General features: G+C 50.5%; 6 protein-coding genes across 6 annotated transcripts; 2 read left to right on the top strand and 4 right to left on the bottom strand.

Moving 5' to 3' along the window:
- Positions 1–305: 305 nt before the first annotated feature.
- On the bottom strand, positions 306–1,374 carry LAJ45_01036 (uncharacterized protein; the record flags this gene model as incomplete). The annotated part of the gene is made up of 2 exons (XM_046110634.1): positions 306–871; positions 1,323–1,374. The coding sequence occupies 2 exons, from the start codon at positions 1,372–1,374 to the stop codon at positions 306–308; spliced, it is 618 nt and encodes a 205-aa protein (XP_045975812.1).
- Positions 1,375–2,142: 768 nt separating this feature from the next.
- On the bottom strand, positions 2,143–3,369 carry LAJ45_01035 (uncharacterized protein; the record flags this gene model as incomplete). The annotated part of the gene is made up of 6 exons (XM_046110633.1): positions 2,143–2,155; positions 2,210–2,213; positions 2,284–2,345; positions 2,416–2,531; positions 3,054–3,082; positions 3,150–3,369. 6 exons carry the CDS (start codon positions 3,367–3,369, stop codon positions 2,143–2,145), a joined length of 444 nt encoding a protein of 147 aa, XP_045975811.1.
- Positions 3,370–9,865: 6,496 nt separating this feature from the next.
- Positions 9,866–16,115, bottom strand: LAJ45_01034 (uncharacterized protein; the record flags this gene model as incomplete). The annotated part of the gene is made up of 5 exons (XM_046110632.1): positions 9,866–9,873; positions 9,932–9,964; positions 10,019–10,106; positions 10,173–10,984; positions 11,069–16,115. 5 exons carry the CDS (start codon positions 16,113–16,115, stop codon positions 9,866–9,868), a joined length of 5,988 nt encoding a protein of 1,995 aa, XP_045975810.1.
- A 2,022-nt stretch (positions 16,116–18,137) lies between these two features.
- Positions 18,138–18,971, top strand: LAJ45_01033 (uncharacterized protein; the record flags this gene model as incomplete). The annotated part of the gene is made up of 6 exons (XM_046110631.1): positions 18,138–18,149; positions 18,251–18,346; positions 18,415–18,470; positions 18,530–18,700; positions 18,756–18,769; positions 18,826–18,971. 6 exons carry the CDS (start codon positions 18,138–18,140, stop codon positions 18,969–18,971), a joined length of 495 nt encoding a protein of 164 aa, XP_045975809.1.
- A 109-nt stretch (positions 18,972–19,080) lies between these two features.
- On the top strand, positions 19,081–19,589 carry LAJ45_01032 (uncharacterized protein; the record flags this gene model as incomplete). Its single annotated transcript, XM_046110630.1, has 4 exons — positions 19,081–19,128; positions 19,195–19,329; positions 19,380–19,461; positions 19,558–19,589. The coding sequence occupies 4 exons, from the start codon at positions 19,081–19,083 to the stop codon at positions 19,587–19,589; spliced, it is 297 nt and encodes a 98-aa protein (XP_045975808.1).
- A 20-nt stretch (positions 19,590–19,609) lies between these two features.
- On the bottom strand, positions 19,610–20,117 carry LAJ45_01031 (uncharacterized protein; the record flags this gene model as incomplete). The annotated part of the gene is made up of 4 exons (XM_046110629.1): positions 19,610–19,650; positions 19,729–19,775; positions 19,888–19,982; positions 20,034–20,117. 4 exons carry the CDS (start codon positions 20,115–20,117, stop codon positions 19,610–19,612), a joined length of 267 nt encoding a protein of 88 aa, XP_045975807.1.
- Positions 20,118–20,625: the final 508 nt, after the last annotated feature.

Here is a 20,625-nt window from a genome sequence, read left to right as displayed (position 1 = left end):
AAGATGTTTACTCAAATGTTATTCGTTTTAGTTGCCGCACTCCTCGTTCTTCCAGCAACCAGCCAGCTCTGTGCCAACGAATGTATTGCAACTCGCCGAACCGCGGTTGGTCCAGAAGAATGTCGCAAGTCAAGGGATTGGGGGTGTGTATGCCATAGCGGCGAGTTCCGGAAGAGCATCGAGTCTTGTCTGGATGAATTTTGCATTGAGGGTTGGGGTCCATGTATGTTTGATCTTCCTTCCGGTAGCCATAGGGGTACGTATATATACATATACGTATGCTAATTTTTCTCTCTGATAGCGGCCTACAATATAGCTACAGTAGATATGTGTACAAAGGACATTTTTGAGCCCAGCAAAGAGGAGTCAATAATAGCCATAACAATATCTATGGTAAATGAATCACCACCAAAATCATCACCATCAATATCATCACCGACATCACCGCCATCACCATTAGCATCATTATCATCATCATCGACACAGTCACCATTACCACCACCACCCCCACCACCACCTACTCCCCCTCCTCCTCCCCCACCGCCGCCGCCGTCCCGGAGAACTACTACTACCACCATAACCATAACCACGCAGCTCCCATCATTACCACGACGCCCACCATCTACTATTTCTACTACATTATCACACTCTTCATCTTCAACCACCACTGATATTGCACCACCACGACGCCCCGCATCTCCGTTTTCTGCTATTTTACCACAGACCTCTTCAACCACTACTGGTACCGCACCACCGCCTCGCTCCCCGCCGTCTGAATCGTCGAGCCCACCACCGCCGCCACGGCCCAATCTATCGAGCCCACCACCGCCATCGCCCAGTCCATCAAGTCTACCACTTCCACAGAGTGACACTACTAGCTATAGTAATATTATAGCACCACCGGCGCCCTCTTCTCAATCGTTTCAAGGTATCTTTGCCCCTTCGTCCCTTCCATGAAAATTATCTCTAATACATCTGCATCCCCTTCCGGAGCACCCGGACAAGCAACAACTGCAAAGTCTGCTCGTGTTACAACAACATCTATGATTGTCTTTTTAGTACTTGCTTTATCTGTTCTTGTAACTATAATTTTTATTGTTTTTTAAGCTAAGTCTTGCCTCATAGTTTTGAGCGCTTCAGATCCTATTTCAACTGGTCCTCCTTCCTCAGCCATCGCCTCTACGAACGAGAAGTCCCGAACTCTAAGCCCAACACAATCCGAAATATGGCCAGTGGAGACGGGTACTCATGATCACGCACTTCCAAGGGTTGGAGTGGAAGTTGATTCTGGCGCCAGAATGATTGGCGTTACTTGGGGTTACTTGATCCTTGGTGTCCTTTACTTCTTCCAGTAATATGCCATCTGTATGACATTGTTGGCTCGTTGATGGTAATGAGGGCGAACTGAACATCAAGCAGTCTTTCAGTAGATTGAACTTGCGGAAATCTGATCAATGTGGTTTCCGTAGACTTGTTAGGCGGTGTAGATAGAGGCGCATGCAAGCAACCCAATTCTTTTTTTTTTTTTTTCTAAGAAAAAATGTATAAAAAAAGATAAACGAATGCGTACCTTGGATGATTGAGTAACGAACTGTAAAGGGGTCATATACAATCTAGCAAACGTTTCTAGTATGGACCTTGTATTCATGGTGTATACCGGGGTTTCCTGACAATGTAGTTCATCTCAACCTTCTCAGCCATTGTGCCCACTAAGGGATCGGATCTTCATAGGAAACCAACATGTATCGTTAGGGGTATTCAAAGTTTAAATTTCTGTATTACTTGTCATATTCTTGATGACTAAATGTTCTTTTCTCTTAGCGCCATCAGGCTGGATAAAGAGGAGAACACTTCTCTTCTTCCTCCCTTCATTTCTGATGTTGCACTTTGCGCGTTTCTTTTACTTGTCATAAACCTTTCTTCATGCAAATCCTCTCTTCGAATCCGATTAGGCACTTCTTGCTTAACATCGACATACGACATCACATATGCATCTCATACCCTGCCGCACGATCTTGAATGATATGGTCGACATTGCTCAGGCGTTTTTTTTTTTGCTGCCTCATCCATCTCTTACATCAATGGATGATTCTGTCCTCCATCCTTCAGGATTCAATAAAGATACTGGCTTATATGTACGACCTATGGAGTCCTACTGAGTGCTGCTGGGTGAGTGAGAAACCATGCATTTAAGAAAAACACCACTCACATTTCTTTGTTATCAATGCACAGAATACATAGCTGCACTTGCTAGTTGAATCCCAACAGTGCTTCTACTCGTACCAGTTCTCGGCTCATAATTTTTTTCTTCCCCAGACCGATCGAGAACTGAATCAGGACCAGCACTTTTTGGACGGCACCTTAGCCACCTGTCACGTCACGTCACAGATCCGATTAGTAAAAAAGCCACCTTACCTAACCGGCAGCTCGACTAATAATAGGTTAGATGCTGCGCACGGACTTTCCTGATAGGCTGCTGTCTTGGCGTTGATAACGACTAGCCCTGTCCCTGTCCGTCCCCTGTCACACACCTGAAAGGGTTTAGAGAAAGCGTCATCGTACCTCCAGCGCGCCGCGGTGAAGGACGAAAGTTACATGGAACAAGAAAAAGAAGACAGTAGAAAATTGCGGGGGTTGCTTCAAAAATATCAGCTGTGTTCCTGATGTTACAGGAGAAACAGAAGAAAAGAAAAAGAAAAAAAGGAAATGGTATCTCGTCAAAAAAACAATCGCTATCCACACCACACACATCACAGCTAGCCAGCCAGCTAGCACTCATGATCAATATTAGACCTCCGATAAGGTCTAGATTACCGAACGAACCGGAAAGTAAAGAAAATAAAACCAAAACAAAGGAAATCTGAAGATAAATGAATGACTGAAATGAAACAAAATTAAAAGGAAATTTTCTAGGTATCTATGTACAACACGGGCATAAAACCATCATCCACGGTCTCTTTCTCGGTTTCGGTTTCGGTATTAATTTAGGCGTCGACCATCTTTTTGGTTTTGGTGGAGAGGGTATTGGTGGTGGTTCGCTATATGGTGTATACCTTACAGGCCGCGGCCTGGGCCTCTGTTGCTGGAAGGAACATTTAGTCAACAGCTGGGAAGGGAAACAAATTACATGTAATCAAGCGAGGGCTCACAACTTAACAACGAAGTATATCGGCAGGTATGTATACTTACTGGTAGCGGTGGAAGTGGTTTTTCGAGATCACGTTTAACTACTCGTACCGGCGCCACCAATCGACCTGAAGAGTCCTGAGAGACTTGAGAGACCTCGGAGACATGAGAAATCTCGGAGACCTTCGAGGTTTTTCGCCTCTTGCGCTCGTCCTGGTACACGAACCAGCGCGAAAACACCATATGGATCCGCCTGCTGAATCGATATACTTGGTGGGTGCTGTATTGTATCTCCTCCGGCGGACAGTGAAAGTACTCGCAACTTTCTTTATTGCTGTGCTTTTATCGTTTTCTTTTTTGGTGCAGGGAATGTGAAGTGACAGATGGGGAAGGTCAATCTGGAAGGCAGAAAGAATAAAGGGCTGAGCTCTCGATCTTTCTTTCTCAGCTCAGGAACGGATGGAAAACAGAACAGAACAGAACAGAACAATCTGCAACGGCGGAGGTGTGGGGGGGGGAGTGGAAGCGGAAAGCAGATGATATGTCCATTAAAAATCGCCAAGACACAGCTGAAAAGAAACTACCTTAGGCCGGGGTTCCGATTTGGAGCTGATTTGACATCGGCCCGTTGCCGAGGAAAAAGCAAAATTAAACTAAAATACCTAACAGCCAGAAAGGAAGGGCTTCAAGTGCGGGGAAGGGATTATTAGGGAGCGATGTCGTTCGAGCAATATAAGACGGTCGACTCGTGTGTGAGCGCGTGCGAGCACGGGAGACGAAAAAGTGCATGCATTTGTATGATTCGATGCCCCCTGTTTATGGTGCCTTGAGTAGAGTACCTACATGCCAACCAAGTACTGGTTACCACCTGTTACATAGGCGCGCGGTTTGGGCCAACAGGAGACGGCCCGGCACGAACCGATGAAAATAACGGGACGGCGTGAAACAAAAAAGAAAACCCGAGGGGAAGGAGAGAGAGGCAACAAGAGATACCGCGAATTCGGAATCGTGAATCACCACTAAGGCCATATCTATATCAATCCTTACTTCACACCCTCTTCGAATCCACGTGTTGGTTCGCCATGGACCACCTACAGGTGAAGTACACTACATGATATAAGTTACCTAGGCTCTCGCTTCATGTTTATCCTTGCTGATTATTTAGGCATGTTAATATTTCTACACATGTAGAGATTAACTTTAATTATTTTGGACAACGCATGATTGGTGGTGGACATCCCATCAGGCTGATTTGCAATCATTGGTTAATTGTAAACTTGTAGCAACGCAAGAAGAAAAAAAAAGAGAAAGGGAAAGGAGGTACAAATAAATGTCTTAGAAGTACGCAGCAGGGCAGCAGAAGCAGAAGCAGTCAAATCAGTGAGCTCGATGCATGATATGGGGGCCGAACCGGCCAGGCCAGTGTATGATCTACCGGCCTGTGACCCCCTTCTCTGGAGTGGAGTACGAGTGTGGCAAGGACTAAGGGTTCTCGAGCTCGAATCTAATCCAGGGACCAGGATACCGCTATTCTCCTATCCGATTCATGTAGGAGTGGGGGAGTGAGGGGGGGGGGGGGGGGGGGTTAGAAAATTTGGCATAGGTAAGCTGCTACAATACGCAGATTCCAGTCCATAGCTTGCGTTGCTTGGGAGGAACGAGTGCTGCTTACGAGTCGAGTCTCTAGCTTCAACCTACCTCTACCTACCTGCTCCACAAATTGAGGGGTCGACCATTGCCAAGGCTGGGCTGAGTGATAGGGCAAGATGTATGTAAGGCATGTTGCTTTTTCGCTCGCATGATAGTCCTGACTACGAACGAATGCAGAGTAAGGAGGGGGGAGCCAATGATGGACTTGCCCCACCTACCTACCTGGGTGGAAATCATGACAGGATGCGTAAGTACCGACTTCTTCGATACATACCTAGCAGATACTTACATAGAAGACTCGTACATGCTTTTGCGTGCCGTTTGATGTGATGCGGTGGTAGGGATGCTATGCTACTTACATACTGTACCATTTTTTGTCTGGGGGACCCGAGGGAGAAGGGGGCGGGGTGGTCGAGTGCTAGTTTGTGAATGGGTTTACTGATCTGCGCGCGCGTGGTCACGGGGGTTGTTCGAGATAACGAGAATGTCATACAACAACACAATACAAAAACCTTTTTTTTGTTGCTTCTTTTGAAACATTACACCACCGTGATGTTTCAGCGGGAGAAAAAATATACTGTAGAAATTACCCCCTTTGGAAGTTCGTCCGTTCTTGTGTAGATTCGCGATTCACCTGCATTAGTTTTAATATGTACCCCATCTCTCTTCAAACTTTTTCTTTTCCCCATGAAACCCCCCCCCCTCTCTCCATAATCTAAATCTATTTACATATTTATCGGTACCACCCACCAGCCACCGAACCGACCGCGCGCTGCGCGCCATTCATTGGTGGAGGTAGAGGGAATGAACACTAATCAGGAACAAACCCGCCCAGACCGTAATCATCAACATCAACCCCGTCAGCACCTTCACCTCACTCACCCCAAACTCCTACATCACCACAAACAAACAAACTCTACCGGCATCCGTCACACTCAACGTCACCTCGAGATCTAGCTGTCAGATCTGCACGCGCACTTACGTCAACTTTCTGTTTTTTCACTGCGCGCATTTGCCCTGCGCACCCTGACTGCGTTGCGGCTCCATCTCACGTGGCATGTCCGCGATGCGGTGTCAATAAGGAGAGTTGTGCAGGAAACATGAGGCTCAGGAAAGTGAAGCTGTGAAAAGATTCTTGGGTTTTGGGTCGTGGAAGGGAGTTTGTGGGTGTGGAAGGGACGTACTGCGTCGGTGAGTACGGCCCGGCGGAGAGGGGGGGGGCGGGGAGTATCGGATGGGTGAATTAGGAAGAGCTGGGGGTCTGGGCTGGAAGAAGAGGATAAAAGTACGGCGATACTGTAGTTACAGAAACCGTAGTTTGTCTTGTTTCTGCGAAGGCGCGGGTATTTTTAGTTCGTGCGCGCGCCTGCGCTTGCGGAGCTTGGAGGTGGGAATTACCGTGGTAACTAGTGTGTCTTGACCAGACTTTGGAGCAGTGGCAGATCTAATAAAAAGCTTTTATATAGCGATATATCAGGGCCTCCGGTCGATCTCGCTTTGCCGATCTCGGGACAAAGCTGAGGAGTTCTGGAACACGAGCCAAGACAGGAAAAGACTAGCCTCATTCTAATTTAAGCCCGGGGGTCAGAGAGTCAAGAGATATCAATTCCATCACAGTAATATTGCTGAAAGGATGTTAACTGAAGTGAATCATTTCCTCGCTAAATGGTAGTGAATGCAGGAAAATAAAACACCTGGAAATATCGTCAGAGTGCCAAGGCCGAGTGACTGCTGATGAATCCCACACACATTATCAACCCACACGAACGAACTCCCGGAAGCCACTGCAGTAATTGTTTTTTATTTCTTTAGTATGTGAATCATACAATTGACTTACAACTCATACCCATACCCTCGATCGTTTGTTCCAACAATAGACTTGATCAACACAAACACACATCATTTTAGTTCCCCTTGACGTGTACGGTGGACCCAGCGAGAGCAGCAGCTAAAATTTTAGAGAAAAACGCGGGAGCGATTTACTCTAGGGGCCACGGTGGTGATATTTTACGTATCTAGACGCGTGGGGCGAGCTATTATTCTGCAGAGGACATGGGTGCCTAGTCGCGTCGTGGGTTCGGGGGCGCGGTGTGATGATTGTGTTTAAGAGATAGTAAAGATCTTGGTTGTAGGAAGATCGCCTAATTGGTAGGAACGAAACTTCCGACCAAGACATATGCCCTAATAATTACCCGTAACCCCCCACTCCCAGCCGTGTCGCGACGAAGGTACAGTTTGTGTATGAGGAACGCTAGAAAACGATTGTCTACATGTATCAATAAAGGTTAGCTGGTATGGTGGAAGAAGAGCTGAGATTCAGGACATACATACATGTACATACATACATGTACTCTCTACTGCAAAGCTAGTTTCTCCACTAGAACACGGGATAATTCTGGTATCTCCTTCCACTGAACCCACGCTTGCGCGGAGTTAAAGAAAAGACTTTGTGCCTTTACGAGGGCGGAGATAAAAGATGGCCACCAGGTGTGATTGGCTAGCGTAAAAATTTACCCAGGGGAGGGCATAAGGCAAAAGAGTAATAGAGTAATAGAGCGAGAAAAGTGTGGAAGCGTTGAAGGTGCGATGGAGGATTTGTTTAAATGGCCGTTTGTTTTCCAAGGATCATCCGCTGGGTATATGTACAGTAGTGGTAGATGACAACATACACATCCCAGATTGCCTCGAGAATGGGATGAACAGGGAAGATGTTATTCCTCTAATACGCCCATGCCATCTAGGTACCCTGGTATAAAACCGGGTATGCTGGATAGTGGATACGAAGCTTTGTGTACAGGCAGCATACATGCACTGAAAGTGGAGTGCGGGAGGGTGCGCTTTGGTGTAGGGATGTGAGGTGCAAATAGGCCAGAATTAGACATAAAAAGCTTCGGTGGTGGTTCTAGTCTTTACCCAAGTCTGGTAACTAGTGCCCAGCACAGTGCCGTATACGGATGCTCGAGACAGTTCAGTTCTCTGCAAAGATAAGAAACGCGATCTAGCCGTGAGAGAAATTAGACGTGATACATACAGGTAATAGTAGCGAGCAAGAGAATTGAGTGATCTCAGCGCTCTTCTCTCGTACATGCACTGCGTTCTTCGTCGAATGGGTATTGTGTTGCACTCCACGCACCTAACCACAAGCTGAACAGAGCTAATCCAAACCCCAGCACGAGAGAGAAAAAGAAAACCAGTCCAACAGTGAAAAATGCTTCCAGTTGCTCGCACATTGCTATTGTGCTCGGCGTGCAGAGATGCCGAGCTCCCACGTTAAAGCCGTACCAGGGGATAATCTGCCGAAGAGCACAAGAGACAATTCCGTTGTTGTACTGGTTGTGTAGTGGAGAAGAGCCCTTTCATCCTCCTCTTATACCTTCATTGCACACATCTGTCTTTTCCACAACTGCGGAGACCTGTTCTCTGTGTAGATTGTCCACATCGCTTACTTCACACTGACGGAGGAGCCACGTTCTCAATGGTACCGTACTCCTCGACGATCAGCATGGGGGCCATCTATTCTGCCAGACTTGAGACAGGTAGGGAAACTTAAAAAGCTGAAGGAGTCAGCCCAATCATACATGTAATCAAGAGACAGACTTAAATGTACTCCCCAATTTATGCGCCTATCTAAACATGTTGGTGCATCAAGCAAAAATTGAAAAAGGTAGGTGCAATATCACAATACACCTAACCCTACACTACCAATATTTGTATGCACAACGAATGAAACGCCCCAGCCATAAATAAATACATGTACGTACATATATGTATGTACAAAGCTCGATCGAGCGCCGTATAGGAGCGATAGCTCGATCCCCACGTGCACCTTGTACTTTGAGATCGTGCTCGTATTTGTTTTATTTTTTGTTTGAATCGAGCGGCATAATTGAAGCACGCCAAAATTAATAAAGTCACTTATCGTGATTAGTCCAAAGGGCCACATTGCATATTACACAAAGAAAACACAGCAGTGCTCTGGGGCTTGGCACCAATTATAAGCCACTACTTAGTACTCGGGGTAGATAAGTGTAGTCATGTAATATCACTCGCACATGCTGTGGCGCAGGCGTGGACAAGTGTAACGCGTTAGTGGCCAACGGACACAGTGGGAGTTGTGACGGAGGACAGGTCACAGAGGTTACGGTGTCCTCATGAGCCAGACTTGTCTCTACTTGTTTCCCTATTTTTCGTCTTCTTTCCTCTTCTATCATCGTCGGTGCATACATGAATCATTTGGAGCTCTGCTTTACTTTATCGAGCCTGAGCTCTCTTCTTAATTCCGAGATTCATATATAACTAAAATCTACAAGCTGTTTCCAGCCTTCGGCCGGTGGGGATAATGAAGTTAGAGAGGTGTACTGCCGCTGCTCTACACTGCCAAGGAGGTAATGAGATGGAGGTAAACATATATATATCAAAATCACAATCAAAACAATCCCAAATCATATAAATATATCGCAACTACCGGGCGAATAATAACAAAAAGAAACGGTAACCTCCAATATAACTACCAACATAACCTCCATAACCTTTCTTTTTAGCTGACCCACAAAAAGAAACGATCCAAAACTCAGCGAATAAAACCCTTTTAAATCCATATTGCATACTTGATATATCTATATATTTATGAGATATTGAACTCCTGGTTCACTCCAAAACGTGCACGCACCACACGTATGTACCTACTCCGGATCTTGATTAACTCTCCGAATATGCTGTCTAAATCTCGAATAGCAACCCGTCCGTGAAGCAGAACGTTAGTCATATACTCTGGATTGCGGATAAAAGCAATTATGTGCCGCAGGAACGATTGGATAAAGTGGTTTGCTTACGTGTCATTTCGCCACCATATATCAAAGCTTTCTTTCTGTTAGAATACAGCCATTCTTTACTATACGGACACACGAAGACAATCATCGCTCTTAGTCAATATGGAGGACAGAAGGCGACCATATCCCTCTTTTTGCTAGATCCTCAACCTTGATAGAAGCTAAATAATGGCCTAGAGTCGTCGGTACAACTCTACCACTCTACTTTTACGGATTCCACAGCTAATCGAGTTCAAGTCACAGGAGAAAACACATCATTATCAACGAGCTTTCTATTCCATTACCGCCGTACAACTACTTAAATACTCTATAAGACATATACTCACCCATATCCCATGACACATCACGATAATCTAATCCTACACAACTTTTGACACGCACTTCACCCTCCTAGTAAGGGCTGTTCCACACACTGGCTCCGGCGTTGGGCGAGTATCCACTAGGAGCATAGCTCCCTGGCGAGATCAGTAAACTGTTTGCTCCGCCGCCTCTCATTTGTCCCTAAAAAAGTATCTTATTAGCTATGATTCACGCAAGAATGTATAAATGGGCAGCATGCGGACTTACCGATCGAAGCCCACCAATCATTGTACTCAGACCCGACTGTCCACCACCGAGTCCTACACCGCCCAACCCACCACCGCCGCCGCCACCTCTACCATACCCCCACTCACCCTCTCCCGACCCGCCATTCCAGTTCTGTTGTTGACCGACTTGTACCATCGGCGGCATCGGGAGATTCGGCAGCTGCTGTCCCCCATGCTGGTGCTGATGCTGCTGCTGCGGCGTATGCTGCTGGCTCTGGTTGCTCTGGTGACTTTGATGGCTTTGATGACTCTGCTGGCTCTGTTGGCTCTGGCTCTGTTGGCTCTGGCTCTGCGCCATCGGCGGCGGTGCCACACCCATAAAATCGATCCTACCCCCCTTCGCACTGACGGTAGTCAGGAAGTTCTGCAGCTTCCGCAGTGTCTCCATCATCTCGCCCATCGCCTTCTCGCCCATTTCGATCTGCTCCTCGCGGGCGCGCTTGAGCGCAGCCGGAAGACGGAGGGCGAGCCCCTGGGAACATGCTTCGGCGGTTGCGGCAGGCGCGGTGACGCCGCTGTTGTGAGCGTGCTCTTCGGCAACTTGAAGGGCGGTGGTGGCTTCGCAGACGCGGATCTGTGGCGCGTTCTGGAAGTCCATGGCGAGCTTGATGAGACCGACGATCTCGCCGAGTGTTTGCACAGCGTCGACCATGGCTTGTAGGACCTCCTTGGAGATGACATAGAATGAGGAGGCGGGGGAGCTGTTGTGTTCTTGGGGAAGGCCGGGGGAGTTGATTGCGCCGGCGTTGTCGTCGAAGAAACGGCGGAAGAGTTGGGGCAAGACACTCGGGGCTGGCAAGGATATTAGTAAAGGTTTCTTAGACGGCAAAGAGTTTTGTCTGCGGAAAGACTACGATAGGGAGTGGTTGTACTTACGGAATTGGAATATCACGGCATATACACCATCGACAACGACTCGGAACCTACTCCTGAGGCCCTTCACCACCTCCCCAACGACTCTCTCAACGCCCTTCTCGTGCTCTTTTCCTCTCTTCACCGCCTCCATCTTGCCTCTCAACTGTCTCTCGCTCTCATCTAGCCAGAACCTTCTTTCCGCATCCGCAGCCCTGATCGTCTCACCCACCGACAAAAGCGGCTGCACCGAAACCTGCAAGTACCTTGCATTGCGGTCCGACACAAGGGACTGGAGAACGTGCTCATGCTCCTCCATCGTGATATGAAGCTTATTTAGGAGATCAATAGCTTCTAGGAGGAGATGATATTCAAGTGCCGTACCCTCGGTGCTGCTCTGCCGGGACGACGCGGTAAGAAGCCAGAGCTTGACCTCCTCATACCATTTCCCGCCGAGAACTTCAAGCTGACCCTTGACATCCTTGTATGCAACCTCGACGTACTCGTTCTCAAAGATGTGGTAGATCTCCGTATCAACCTCCATCTTGCGCCTCGCCTCCTCCTGCTCAAACTCGTCTCGCATGCGCTCGATATCAGCAAACGTGAATCTGCCGGTATTGTACAGCTGTGCCGTCTGCGCCTGCGTCCTCTGTCTCCGCTGGTGGCTCTCGTTCTGGAACTGGTGCAGCCGCTGGCTCGTCTGGTTTTCCAGGGCACGCCTTGCCTCGCTGAGATATGTGTCAAGGCTAGGGCTGTTCATGGCCGTATCGAGCGCAGCATACGCCATGTGCAGGAACTGGGGAATCTCGGCAGAGCTTGGCGGATCGATTCCGTTGTCGCCGTTTCCGCCACTACCCCTGTTGAAGATGCCAATGATCGCAGACAGCGGCTTTGTATCGATGGGCCGGATCTCGCGGCCGTAGTCGCCGCCAGGTCCCTTGTAGCCGACCGGAAATGGTGTCGCCCCTGGCTGGCCGATTTGCTCATTGTCGCCGCCCTTGGATTGGGCTTCACTGACTACTGTAGAGGCGTCGTCGTCGTATAGTCTTCTTCTGGCACTGGGGTCGATACGGATTGCAGGGACGCTGGGAACGGGCCTGGGCATCTGCAGCTCCAGGTCGACCTTGGGTGCATTTGCAACTTGGTCGATGGTCGGTGTCGGGCTTGGAGTCTGCTCGGATCTGAGGTCGTAGTTACCGCGGTGCTGTTGGTGCTGGTGATGCTGCTGCTGGTGGTGGTGTTGTTGTTGCTGGTACCCGTGCTGTCTGCCGCCAAATGCGTCCATTCCGGCGGCCTTGAGATCCAAGTTCTCAATCTCCGGCAATCTTGGTGGCGGAGGAAGCGGCTGCATCCCTTCATAGCCCAGACCGCCTTCCTCGCGATCCTCGTCGTCACTACTATCACGATCAAATGGATTCGAGTCTCCGCTATCCTTCTTCTTGATATTATGGCCAGGTGTCAACCCGACCTGTCTCCCTCTCTCCATCTCCTCGGCGCCGACCCACTCCTTCCACCTCCTCAACCTCTTCTCCCGGATCACCGCAAGTTGGTGTCCGAGATCCCCAGTTCCGGTCAAATGCACATTGTTTGCCTTCTCCGCAACCGCGGCATCGTCGCACAGATACAACGCAAACGTGAGCAGGCTTTGGATATGCTCCGCCGGGAGCTGTGGCAGCAGATCCTGCAGACCATGATACAACACCTCCTCATCAGACCCCACGCGGGGGGGTTGATTGCCCATCATCCTCGGCTCTGGCGTCGCGCTCTCGCTCGGATTCGTGCCCTGGTCATCGGTCTCATCATCATCCATAAAGTTCGGCGGCGAGTGCACCCGCACTCTTCTCGCCTGTTGCTGCAGGTTCTGTGCCGCCATGGTCTGCTGCTGCGACAGTAGCGGCTTCTGGAGGTTCTGCGTAAATGCCTTGAAGGGCCCGCTATCACCATCGTAGGTATTCTGCTGGTGCTGTGGCGGCGGCGGTGGTCCTGGCGGTGGTCCTTGCGGGATGCTGGGCTGGCTTCCACCGCTCGCAACCCTCTGCTGGCTGTTGTCGAACCACCCAGGCTGCGGCTGCTCCTGCTGCTGGACTGGGCGTGCAACGGCAGCAGTGGTGTCTGCCCACTGACCTCGCATCACGCTCTCCCTGGTGCTTCCAGTGTTCATACCGTTACCGATGTTTCCACCACTGTTGCTGTTGGGGCTGGTTGCAGATCCTGCGCTGCCGCCTCCGGAGAGCGGCGAGGTGACATGGTGGTTATGATTGGCACCGGGGAACCGTGGGTTAGGGTTGGACGAGTTTCCTGGAGACATCTGCTGCGACGGTGACGGTTTCGAGTAGAGGTAGTTTCCGAGTCCGACCTCTGCGGGACTCCGTTGGGAGGAGTTTGACTGCAGAGGAGGTCGTCCGTAGCCTTGTTGGGCCTTGGGAGAGATTCCGGCGGGAGGATGCGGTTGGGGCTGTGAATGGGACTGAGACTGCTGAGGTTGGGACTGAGATTGGGATTGAGGTTGAGACTGGGACTGGGACTGCGATTGGTTCTGGTTCTGGTTCTGGTTCTGGGACTGTGACTGAGGTTGGTTCTGAGACTGCGACTGCGACTGTGGGCCACTCCCGATTGTCTGCTGTGTCGGCGGCCCTGTAGTCGATGAGTACCCCAAGCCCAAGCCCTTCTTCCCTCCTCCTGCTCTCTTCTCCCCCTCACCCTCACCGACCTCCTCATCGATCCTCTTCTGCGGCCTATACTCTGTCGGAATCGGATCGTCCTCCTCCGCGCTCCCTGGCCGCTCACCCTTCCCCAGCCCACTCCCGACACTTCCTGTCCTCTTTCCGAGCGGCGGCGGACCTCCTCTCTCGTCAGAGTTCTTCTTCATATGGCTCTTCCTTCCCAAGAACCCCGTCGGCGTCCCTCCTTCACCTTCCTCCCTTGTGTCGCGCAGCTTCTTCATCAGCCCCAGCCCAATAAGGCCTCGATACCCGCCCTGCTTCAAGAACGATGGACCCATAGCCGGCGAGCCGAACTCGCTGCCGGGCGTGTCAGGCGGCGGCACACTTGGCGCTGGCGGCGGTGCAGGACCGTCGGGCAGCGGCGTGAGCAGTGGGTGTGGGTGATGGTAACTATCTCTGTCACGATCTCGCTGTTGGGTATTGAGTGGTGGTAGTTCTCTCTGCTGCTGCTCGCGCTCCCAGTCCCGCTCCTGCTGCTCCTGTTGTCTTTTTCTATCTTTCTCCTGCTCTCTGTGCGGTGATGGCTGTGCAGCCTGTGGCGGGCTGTACGGGAGGTTCCTCGCCGGCGGTCTGGAGCTGGTGCCGGAGCCGTGCGGGGAGCCGCCACTGTAGTTGACCGGCGGCGATTGGGCGGGGTTGTGCGGGCTCGATGTCGGGGCATTGTTGCTATATGCTCCTGCTCCTCCTGCATTCGGGCTCTGTGAAGCTCCAAAACTAGGCTTCCGTTCTGCGGACTGTGACTGCGATTGGGACTGCGACTGCGACTGATTCCCGCCATACTGCTGCTGCTGCTGTGCCGGACTCGACCCCGCGTGGGGCAGCGTCCCCACATTCCCGCTGCTACCGCTCCCACCACCGCCCTGCCCGCTGGGCTTACCATACATATCCCTCGTGCTCAGCGGGCTCGTATTCTTGCTCTGCTGCAACACGCTCGCTGGTAGCGGCGGCGGCTGATACCCCAGCCTCCCCCGCGGCGACGTCGACCCACTGAGAATCTGCCGCTGCAGGTGCTGCTGGTAGTTGAACGTACTCTTGATATACTGCGGCGACGCTGGCTGCTGTTGTTGCTGTTGGCGGGTACTGAATGACGGCTGTTGCTGCTGCTCCATGCCTCCTAGATTCCGCTGGTTCTCCTGCTCGCGCTCCCATTGCCTATCACGCTCTCGCTCGCGCTCATGGATCTCGCGGATCTCGCGCTCACGCTCCGTCTCTTGTCCCTGGCCTTGCCCATCACTGTAATTACCACTTTGCTGTTGCTGTTGCTGCTGCTGCGGCGGTGTAGGCCGCTGGATAACCCCCGCATCACCGCCACCACTACCACCCTGTCCGCCGGTGCCTCTGCTAGCGCTGGGGTTCCTTCTATTTGTGGCGGCCGCGGCGGCACCGCGTTCAATCACCGACCCCTCTTGTAAGCTGCGCATGCTCATGTCTGCCGGCGGCTGGTCTGGCCATCCGGCGTGCTGTGCGGGCTGGGCCTCGCGGTGGTTGCTGTATAGTGGTGGCTGCGAGGAGTTACTTGTGACGCTTGCGGGCGGGGGATAGCCCTGGTTGAAGGCGGGGGTCTGATTTGGTGCTGCCACGGGCGTGGGGGGCATGGGGAAGTGGGTGCTGGTGTGGTGGGTTGGGTATGGCGGCTGCACGGGGCTGGAGTGTGAGGGCGGGGTGGGCTTGCTGAATGTGTGGACGGGCGAGTGTGCTTGGTTTTGGTTCTGGGATTGGGGCTGGGTGGAGGAGTGCTTGGTGGGGTCTTGCTGTTGCTGGCTGCTGGTGCTGCCGTAGGAGGTTGTTCGCTGCGCTGTGCTGGGGTGGGAATAGCCGCTGTGGACGGGCGATGATTGGGCTTGCTGGTTATTACTGCTACTACTATTCTGCTGCTGCTGTGGGGGCGGCGGTGGGAGAACAGGCTTTGTGAAGTGGTGGCTCGGGCTTGAATTATTATTTATATCAGGTGGTTGAGTAAACGACAACGACCTTGCAGAGGGCGAAGCCGCAGCGGACGACTGCTGCTGCTGCTGGATGGGAATGGGCTGCGAGTATGACTTTACAGGTGAGTTTTCTGGGCTGTCTACATCGATCAGTCGCTCCGAGTGCTGGTTTGGATTATTATATCTCTGGGCCGGGGACTCGCCGCCTCCCCCGGCTCCGTTGAGGGAGCCAGCACTCCCGCTGTTATTATTACCACCTCCGCCGCCGCCGCCGCCTATGCCCTCTACGCGTTCGGCGGTGAGGTTGGGTGTGGTTGGGGCACTCGTGAAGTCTTCCTGTGGGTATTGGGGGGTGAAGTCGAAGAATGATGAGCTCGACTGCTGCTGCTGCTGCTGCTGCTGTTGCTGCTGTTGGGACGACATGATAGCTTAAGCTAGTGGGCGGGTATAGACTAAAATAACTATACAGTTCACGTGAAAGGTTAGAATCTAGGCCATTTGCGGTTGTAGGTAGGTAGGTTATGGGGGTTTTGGGCAGGTAGGTAGATGGATTACAGTGATAGATAGAAAAGAAAAACAAAAAGGACAAGCACTGTTGAATATGATGAGCGAGGACGGAGAATAATAGAAAGGTATTGTTCCGTCAGAGGGCCGGGAAAGCGGGGAAAAATCGCTCACGTACGTTTTGTTACGGAAGCTGCGGGGTGGGGATACTGTTGATTGGCCGGTTATAGGGACAAGTAGATACCTAGACGGTGAAGACAATAATAGGAGGAGATGCGTGATGAACGATGACGAAGAACGGCTAATAACACACAAGATTTTTCGTCTTCTTCGTAATAAGGATGGGGAATAAAAAAAGTAAAGTAATAGTAGGTAGACGTCAAAAAATAAAAACTCGTTAAAAAAAAAAGTGACGAGCAAGTATTATGAAGAATATGTCTCTATGTAGAAATAAAAACACACAAAAAGATATCCTTATCGTCTATGGGTAGATACGTAGAATGGCGGTACTGCTGTGGTAGTTAGGTCAGCTGAGATCCCGTTGCCTGTGACGGAAAAGGTTGTTGGATAAACTGCGGCAAGGGCGCTGGGCGCAATAAGCGAGGAGATGGGGGAAGGGAGGGAGAGAGTCAACAACGAAGCCGTTGGAGAGATGGGATGAGGAAGAGTAAAAGTGATCTGGATGGGAAAGAGGGTTCTCGGTAGATAGGTGGGGGAGGGGTCACGGACAGGAGGGGATGTCGTCGATAGCGTGACGAGGATGAGGAAGACGTTGATGATGATGATGAGGACGGGGGTAGTCGCGATGGGGGATGGGATGAGGGATGTGACAGCGTGCGTGTGCGGACGGATAGGGAATAGAAGGCTAAAAAGGACAACAAACCATACGTGATTTCAAGATTAAGCTGGGAATAGAACAAACGGAGAGGAAGGGGGAAAAAAACCCACGATAGTCCAGGACGCCTAGGTAATTGTAGGTAGTCAGATAGTAGAGCTACTACCAAGTACTACTGCTACACACTCCTCTACTACCACCGCCGGTACAGCTACTACTAGGAGTAGTGTAACTGCGCAGAAGCAATAGAATGCTCCACTAAGGATCGTAGGCAGCAGTAACGATAGAGAGTGGGCCACGCTCTTCAGCAAACAAACGACCTCTTTTTGCTCATGCACTTCGATGCCTTGTTAACGGCGGGCGACGGGTAGAAGCGACCACGAGATAGAGGATCAGGATCAGGATCTGTCTCGCAAACGAACAGACAGCACCCTCGAATCGTAAAAGTTCCCGGGTACTTGCAGTCAGTCAGTCCGGTTGGCGTGCTTCTAGAGCAATACCTACCCACGTAACGTACAGACAGCCAGCCTCAGTCTCAAGAACGAACCCAAACACCCAAGGGTAAGGTAAAAAGGGTAGGTATGAAGCTAAGGGGGTGATAGAAAACAAGCAACAACAGAAACAACCGGAGGAGGCCACCGCGGCGCGCGCAAAAAAAAAAAAATATTTCCCACCCACAGCGACAAGCTTCCTCCTTCTCTCTCTCCCCAGGTCAAAGGTGTGGGTGGGATGAGTTGGCAGCTCCCTGGTGGGGCGCGCTAATTAATTCCTTCATTGGCTCCCGCAGGGTGCAACCAGGTAGGCCTTGGCACAGCCCTGCAGCAAGAGCCAGTTACCCGGGTGTCTGTGCACCGGATTCATCGTCTGGCTGGCTTGTGCAGCAACAGAGGAAGACGAATCGTTAAGCGCTGGGATGTCCTTGGCAGAAAACTAGAGTTAAATTATCAATAACCACGAATAAAGTAGATGGTAAATAACTCACAAGTAAAGTCTAACACAATCCATGTGCAAAGAGAACAGGTTCAATCAATCGATCGGTCAACTGTTCGCGCGCATCACGTGCAACACGCGGCCATTGTGTTTATAGCGTGACACTTGAAACAATCATGCGTCTACTCGTTTGCATACAGATTTCCCTCTTTCCTACGGAAGAAAAAGCCGAAACAGCAGGAACCCGCGCGTCCTGTCAGTGACCATGAGTATGAGGCTCAACTACTAGGGTCCATGCCAAGAAGTATCACACCCGAGTGAGAACCTGTGCACCAGTGCCCCGACACCATTGAGCGGCAGGATCCTCGTGGACCAAGATGACTCTGTAAGTGTTAGATTCGTTGAAGGTCGGATGAATGAAAGATTAAAGGGGTTTGTGACTGCTTTATATAGGAAATCCTTCGTAAGCCACGACACCTGTTATCTGTTGTCACGCTTGTAATTGATTCGTACGTGTTCTTCGCTCATGTGTCCTCTCTTTTTTTTTTCCCCCCCCTAACTCATGTAGTTTTATTGGTTCGAGGTACAAAACTCTGCATGCAGTCATAGACTATGGCATAAAAGCACCTCTCCCCGACCTGTTGAACAGAAACACAACCCCAGAGAAACATAGACGAAGGAAAAAATTGACAGCGAACTACTTGAAATACGAAGGAGAGATGACAATCACTGGCGGCCCGTATTTCCGACATAAGAAATCATCCTCCATGGTTTTGGTAACCGGTTGCCCGTAGGAGGGACTTTTACTGTATGCGTGGTTTCGCCATAGGGCGAGGTCTGTTGCTCATGTGTCCTCTCGAATAGGTATATTCTATAATTTCCAGGCTTTTCTAGATCTGTTATCATGCCATCTGGAAGCATCCTTCCATCAGGAATACACCAATATCAGCGACATTGTAAAGTCGGTCATCGCCGTATATGAAGGCGGTCGTATCATGAGAGCCTATTAGCAGGGTTTTCATGAGTTATGAGCTACATCCCGGGGACACGAAAACCACTTGCCATAAAATAGCGAAGGAGTGTACTAGACAACAAGAATCCATAATCAAACCCGGGACTATGGATCATTCCAATCAGCACTGTGTATCAAAGCACCTGCATGAAATTGTACGTACTTTTAATCCTGCTCACTCAGTTATCGTTCCCCGTCCTAAGAACTCATGATCAATATAGAATCATATCCAGTCCCAAGAGTCCGACGTTTTCCCTCCGGTGGCCGAAAGCTTAGTCGTCCTACTATCGGCAATGCTCGCATACGGAGTGCCACCAAGCACAAAAGCCCTACACCACATCAGGCCTCCCTGTATTGTATTTGCTTACCAGCAAAATAACCAGAATTCCAACCAACAGAAACACAGATAAGTTGTACGAGCGAACGGCGGCTCCACTTCATACAAATTATCCTTATCTTGAGCAACTGCAATTTTTGTTCATTTGCTGGTAAGCAAATAGACCCCCCCCCCCCACTCAGACCCCGCTTGCCCAAGCCCAAACCCACACCTTCATCACGCCACTGCTTAACCAAGAACACCCAAGCCTACTCCAATCAATCCCAGACGCACGCATAGCGATCTTCCAGCGCCAAGAATTAGTACTGCAAACACCTCCATTCTCCCGGGTGATTGCAGCCTAGAAACAACCTTGCATTAGCGGAGAAAGACGGATTATTGGTTTACTGGAAAAAGTTGACTTTGGCACTTTCCTCACCTGTCATAGTTATGCGGATGGCGTTTGCCATGTCGTGTGAGCTGGGGCTATACCCATGAGAATGCTGTGCTTGTGTTGCTGGTTATGTGTGTATCGTAGAACGGCGAGGACGATCGATCCGAATACGGGGTTATCTGTCCATAGATATCCTAGATCCACAGCCTCAGACGATCAGGCTTCCAGAAGCTGGAGGCTTCGCCTCCATGTATGTAGGACCAGCTGGCCAGACGGTATCCTTTTGCTCTCCCGGAGTCCTGGTCCGCATTTTAGTCGCGATCAAAAGCTGAATCCTAGAATACAATCACCTCCAAAAAGAACGGTGCTTTGTTGTGTGAGAATGATGCAATCCACAGCACGAGCAGATCCAAGATCGATGTCGAGGTTGACATTAAGACAGCGGCTAGCCTAGTCCCAGAGCGGGTAAGTAGCCAGCCCAGAATCAAAAGCACACACATGTACATGTATGTAACGGCCCGCCGCCAGTCTAATTCCGAATCGAACCCAACGGCCCCGGAATTCGAATCGAATCGTAGCGCTAGCTACAAATCAATATATGACATGTAGAGTAGCACAAGGCACAGAAAGGTAGTACATATATCAGACCAGAGCCTCGCTCACTCGCACCACCAATGGCAACTTCGAACTCCCCCAACTTCAAGCTACAGAGCTAGCTAGCCCACCACCACCACCACCACCATCGGACACCCCGAGAAAACAAACCATTCACGGCGATCCCGCAACGCAGTGCATATCTTCCCGGCGAGCGAATCGAAACATGCATAGCCCGCCAGCCCATATCGGTATCGTGTGTCAAACCCGCCGAACTCCTGCCGGACTGATCATTGGCGACACTAGATCATCATCCAATAGCCGTCCAATACAGAGGGCTCAAATCTG

Source organism: Morchella importuna, assembly GCF_003444635.1.
Source record: "Morchella importuna strain M04M26 chromosome Unknown Morimp01GS002, whole genome shotgun sequence".
Classification (NCBI taxonomy): Eukaryota; Fungi; Ascomycota; class Pezizomycetes; order Pezizales; family Morchellaceae; genus Morchella; species Morchella importuna.
The sequence above is the reverse complement of the archived record's forward strand: the minus strand, read 5'-3'. Positions and strand labels throughout refer to the sequence as shown.